The sequence below is a fragment of the Lactuca sativa genome, chromosome 4 (genome assembly GCF_002870075.4).
Source record: "Lactuca sativa cultivar Salinas chromosome 4, Lsat_Salinas_v11, whole genome shotgun sequence".
In the NCBI taxonomy this organism is placed as follows: domain Eukaryota; kingdom Viridiplantae; phylum Streptophyta; class Magnoliopsida; order Asterales; family Asteraceae; genus Lactuca; species Lactuca sativa.
The window spans coordinates 141220947-141226946 of NC_056626.2; the positions used below are offsets into that span (position 1 = coordinate 141220947).

The window sequence follows — 6000 nt, forward strand, 5'->3', positions numbered from 1 at the left end:
CTAATTGTTTTTTATCATTAAATAATTAGAGCTAGGGTTAATCACATTTTAGATTAAGTAATTAAAGTTAGTAACTTTAATGTGTTAAAGAGCATAATTAATCTCAATTTGTGCTTAGTTGCTTAACTTGATCAGAGAAAAGTAAGTATTATCATTCATAGTCCAATTTGTGCTTATTATTGATCTGGTGTTTAACTTGTGCATGATCATTGCTTGGTAATTCATAAATTGGTAGCCCTAGATATTTGATCATAATAGCTTCTAACAAGTTGGTAATCAATATAATCCACTGATTAGAAATTAACTATAGGAGAAGGTGAAATCGGATGTAGGCAGAAGTATTTCTTTTAATTCTTAAAGTTAATTTGTTTTCTTTGCTTGCTTAATTGTTAGTTGATAGTAAGTTCTCTTGATCTTGCAAAATCAGAAAAAAAAAAAAAAAAAAAAAAACCCAATCATAGTTTGTTTCTTAGTTTAATTAGAAGTAGTTAATTTATTTAATTGAATTTTGTTCTCTGTAATCGACACCTGACTTACTTGATCTATTCTATAATCTGACTAGGTACACTCCCTATAAGTGCATAGTTAGTAAAATTTTGTTAGGTTATAAATTTAAGACTTATATGTATAATTGTGCACATCAATGACCTGATTTTTACATGAGATCTTGAAGGGGTGATCAAGTAGTTAAAAAGAAAACTTGTGTGTTCGATTTCACATGAAGGATCTGGGCAGGCTGAATCATTTTCTGGGTTTAGAGTTAAACTATAGTAACCAAGAAGTGATCCTTCATCAGCGTAAGTAGTCCTTTGATCTATTAAAAAGTTTGGTATGTTGAATAGTAGTAGCAGAGCTAGATGGGGCGTTGGGGGTACTACAGTACCCCCAAAAAATTGTTTCGTATATAAAAAAGATATTATTTGTAAACATGTTTCATGTTATTATACCCCCAACAAAAAAGATTATAACATGTCTTTTAATGTCTGATATTGGATGACTACATATAATATATTGACAATGTTTGTACCCCCATATCAAAATTTATGGTTTCGTTACTGCTGAATAGCAAGCCTTCACTAACACCCATGGAAGCAAACCGTAAGTTGAGTACAAATGTGGGCAAAGAACTCGATGATAAACTATGTATCGAACGATTGTTGGTAGCCTCATTTATTTGACCTTAACAAGGCCTGATGTCGCCTTTGTTGTTGGAATTCTAAGTCGTTTTATGTAGGAGCCCAAGAAGCCACATCTAGAAGCAGTACATAAGGTTTTGAGGTATGTCAAAGGAACCTTAAACTATGGTATTTGCTTCAGAAGAACAAAAGACTACATGTTATCAGGATTTTGCGATACAGACTATGATGGGGATATAGATACTCGTAGGTCAACCACGAGCTTTGTATTTATGCTTGCCAAAGTGTTCTGTCTTGGTGCAACAAACATCAACCCACAATATCTGTATCCACAATAGAGGCGGAGTACCAATCTGCAACAATGACAACTCAAGAATGTGTTTGGCTAGTTCAATTGTTGAGGGACTTGAATCAAGAGATAAATTACAACATTCCACTGTTCTTTGATAACATTTCATTCATTCAGCATGCAGAGAATCCTATATTTCATGCAAGAACCAAACACATTGAGGTTCATTATCATTTCATTAGAGAGAAGATGTTTGAAGGAAGCATAAACCTGAGGTATGTCAGAACTACATAACAAGTTGCTGAGTCCATGACAAAAAGTTTGGCAAATCCAAAACTATTTGAATTCTATAAAAGAATGGGAATGGTGGAATTTGGTGTTGAGGAGTATTAACATGCAATCCCCAAACATGTGTTATGCACATGATCTATCTAATATTTCTTATTCGTGTTTGTATGTCTTTTCTTTGACTAGTTCTATTTTCCATTTGATGTGGCAAGCATGGAAGCCATTCACATATATGGTCTTTTTCTATTCTAGTAATCTATGTAGAAAATACACTTTGTGTGTAATCGTTGGTATCCCCTTTTCATACTTAGTAATATATGTAGAAAATACACTTTGTGTGTAATGCCCTTAGTAATATTGTTTAGCTTAATCTTTCTTGGAGTGTTTATACGTGCTTGAAATGCCTTTAGTAACCATTACAAAGTTTTGGTAGAATCGACTTAATTTGCTTCCAAAGATACATATATAACTTAAAAGTCATGCTTTTTCACTTCATTTGATTTTGGTGGGTAGAAGAAAGTTAATTCAATTACATTTAACACATTAAGAACCACTAATATGTAGACCTTGGAACTCCTAGAAATTTATTAAGGATATCAAGAAGTGTATATCATGAAAGATAATTACTAACAATAAAAGAACAAATTTCACATTAGATAGAAACAGAGGAATTGTATATCATTCATCAAATCTTACACAATCCTATGCTACATAATACACTCGATACAATTTGATCACACGAACTTTGCAAGAACATTCTTATCAAACGACTCCATCTCTTTCCCAACAAGCTTACACCTTATCAAACTCCCAATCGTACCAGAAACCATCTTTAAATCCTCCCATCTATTCCCATTCGCTAATTTCTTGTACAAATAGCTCTCAAATGTCATTCTCTGAACATATTCATCCCCACAAAGCTCAACCAACGCCTCCCTTGCAGCATTGTTCCCATAGAACACATGTTGCAACAAATCCAAGAATCTGAAAGTTGTTATATACTTGGAATCCCATTGTTTCAGATACTCCCTTTTCAAATCACTCTCTCCGATCATCCTATGCCCTCCTTCCGAAGCTTTCACGATTGCTTCGCCACACATTCTTCCACTCTTCGCTGCGAAGTAGATTCCTTCGCCGGAGCATTTCGTTACATACCCGGCGGCGTCTCCTACCAGAGCCACCCTGCCACGGACTCGAACTGGACGAGGGTGTTCCGGTATTGGATGGGCTTCCACTTTGATTACTTTCCCACCGGCGATCTTTGGGAGGACTCTTGATCGGATCCCTTGCTGGTATCGTTTAATGTTTGGCTTTGAGCAGACGGTTCCGGTGCCGACGGCGACGTGATCGCATTTGGGGAAGACCCATCCGTAAAAGTCCGGTGAGACGTCGTCTCCGACGTACATCTCAGCGAGGTTTTGGTAGTATTCCATTTTGTCGTCGGGGAGTTTGATCCGCTCTTGGTAAGCGATTGCGCAGGCGTAGTCTCCGGCGTGAATAGACTTTGCCACGCGGCTGTTGGCGCCGTCGGCACCGACAACGACGTCGACAGGGAGGTACTTGATTCGGTTGTTGACTGTGTAATGGATGATGTAAGGTTGGTTAGGTGAGGTGGGGACGTCAAGCTTCGTTACAAGCGCTTTAAGGAGGATGACACCTTTCGATTCAGCTCTTGACCGGAGATAAGAATCAAGAACTTCGCGACGGAGCATGGAGATGTACTCGTGGGACTTGAGGGTTTTACCGAAGTCGACGGTGAGGTTGGATGGGGAAATGATTTTCATGTGGGTTACTTTCCGGTCGACGAGCTCCGGTGGTATGGAAAACTCGTCGAGCATACAGAGTGGAATCGCACCGCCGCATGGTTTGGCGCCGGAGGGGCTGCGCTCAAATAGGTATGTCTCTACCCCGCCGGAAGCTAACGCCTCTGCCGCTGAGGATCCTGCAGGGCCACCGCCTATGACGGCAGCGATTAGCCTTCTGCCGGAGATGGGTTTGTTTGAAGTCGAAGAAGCTGTGATGATGAGTTTGTGGGTGGGTGTAAATCTGTAGGATGGACGGGTTGGGATTCTGAAAGTGACGGTGGGAGTGTGAAGTGGGTGAGTGATGGCGGCCATGGCTATCTGGTTTTTTCTTTGTTATGTTACAACGGATCCAATTAGGGCTTAAGATTAGTGCTGTAATGTGGATCTAAATTAGTAAAATTTAATAAATCGAATTAAAAAAAGTCCCAATAAAATATAGTAAAATATTTTCATTGCTGAAAGTCGAAATAGATGCTTAGAAAACTTATATAAGGAGGAGGTAGTGACCGGTGAGTAGTGACCCATTGACCTCTATTTTGTAACAAGTTTTAGGATGTAGTTTTTTTTATAATTGTAAAAAATAATCATGGTTTTAAGGCCTGACGGAATAGGGTGCGGGGAGGGCCACAGGAAGCATCCCGCACAGAGAAACACCGCACCGGCGGTCCGGAAGGGTGGCGCGGGGATGTGGGTAGAGGCTGAAGTTGTCGCGTTGTCTCTTCGATGAGAAATGGTTGTTTAATTTTTTTTTCCAACGGCTATATGCCTTTAATATATATATATATATATATATATATATATATATATATATATATATATATATATATACACTAGCCGTTTATCCACGCAAAACGGCAGGCGACAACTAGTTTGTTTCGACAATTAATTTCTTTTCGATGAAGAATGATTATTTTCAATTCAATCATTAGTTTGTTTTAGGAAACATGTCATATTAAAAATAAAGAAAATTCATGAAATGACCAAATTATAGGGTGTTAAGTATTTATTTGGATGAAAAAAAATCTGGTCAAAACCTTAGAAGAGAAGATTTATAGGAGTTTGTTTAAATTTTAATATTATTTTATTAGTAATTAGTTGTACAATTAGCTTAATGATTTGGACGTCTTAAAAAAATATTATTATTTTATTCAATCTGCTTTTAGAAATAGTGGGATTTGTTTTATAAGATAGTATATATATATATATATATATATATATATATATATATATATATATATTATTTTATTCAATCTACTTTTAGAAATAGTGGGATTTGTTTTATAAGATAGTAAAGATATATATATATATATATATATATATATATATATATATATATTATTTATTATGCAAATTTGGTCAAAGACCGAAAATTAAGAGCTACAAACCATTAGTGCATCATGTAAAATGACTTTATGCATTAAAAGAATACTGAATCTTATTCTGTCAACATTTATAAAAAGTAAAATAAGATGATGATAAGATTTTGAATTTGTCATATCTTCTTACTTTCTTCAAAAAAAATATTAATCAAAATGTCGTCATCCGATTCAACGGCTCTAGAGGAGGCTAAGTTTATTGGTTCCGTCATGGCGAAAACGGTTGCATACTTTCAAAACCGACAAGACGAAACACATGTGCACGATCTAAACCAAGAAAGCCGCCACCCGCCGTTGCGTAAAAATCGCGAAGCCGGACACGATCGTCTTATAAAAGACTACTTTGCAGATGATGTCATCTACGTTGTAAAGTTTCGACATCGGTTCGGGATGATGAAGGAACTATTTTTACTATTGTTGGCGATTTAGAAGGCCGCTTTCCATATTTCCAATGGAAAATGGATGCGAGACGGATAAAAGGTTTCTCTCCGATTCAAAAATGCACGACTGTAATTCGTCAGTTAGCATACGACATGGGCACAGACAGATGGGACGAGTATTTTAGGATGTCAGAACGTACCGTGCGGGAGTGTGTGTACAAGTTTGCAAAGCGATCTGTTTGGTTTATGGGCAATGATATTTGCGCAAACCAACTAAGAACGATATCCACCAATTGTACATGGTGCATGAAGGCAAGCATGGATTCCCTAGAATGCTAGGTAGTATCGATTGCATGCATTGGAGTTGGTCATTATGCCCTAATGCATGGCGTGGTATGTACATGAGAGGCGACCACAAAGAGCTGACGATCGTTCTAGAGGCTATCGCATCACATGATCTTTGGATATGGCATGCATTCTTCAGTCCAGCTGGTGCAAACAACGACATCAATATGTTAGACCAGTCATCGGTATTCAACAATGTCTACTTCAAGCAAATAAGGTAGCATATAAGCGTGGATACTATCTTACTGGCGGTATATATCCTCCCTTGTATGTTTTTATGAAATCGTTTACATGTCCTAACGACCCGAAAAGGAAAAAGTTTAAAAAGGCGCAAGAGTCAGCTAGGAAGGATGTGGAGCGAACATTTGGTGTACTTAGGAA

General features: G+C 37.4%; 1 protein-coding gene across 1 annotated transcript; it reads right to left on the reverse strand.

The window, feature by feature from the left end:
- Window positions 1-2365: 2365 nt before the first annotated feature.
- LOC111895388 (geranylgeranyl diphosphate reductase, chloroplastic) lies at window positions 2366-3947 on the reverse strand. The gene has a single exon (XM_023891469.3). It carries the CDS (start codon window positions 3828-3830, stop codon window positions 2448-2450), a length of 1383 nt encoding a protein of 460 aa, XP_023747237.1. The 5' UTR covers window positions 3831-3947; the 3' UTR covers window positions 2366-2447.
- Window positions 3948-6000: the final 2053 nt, after the last annotated feature.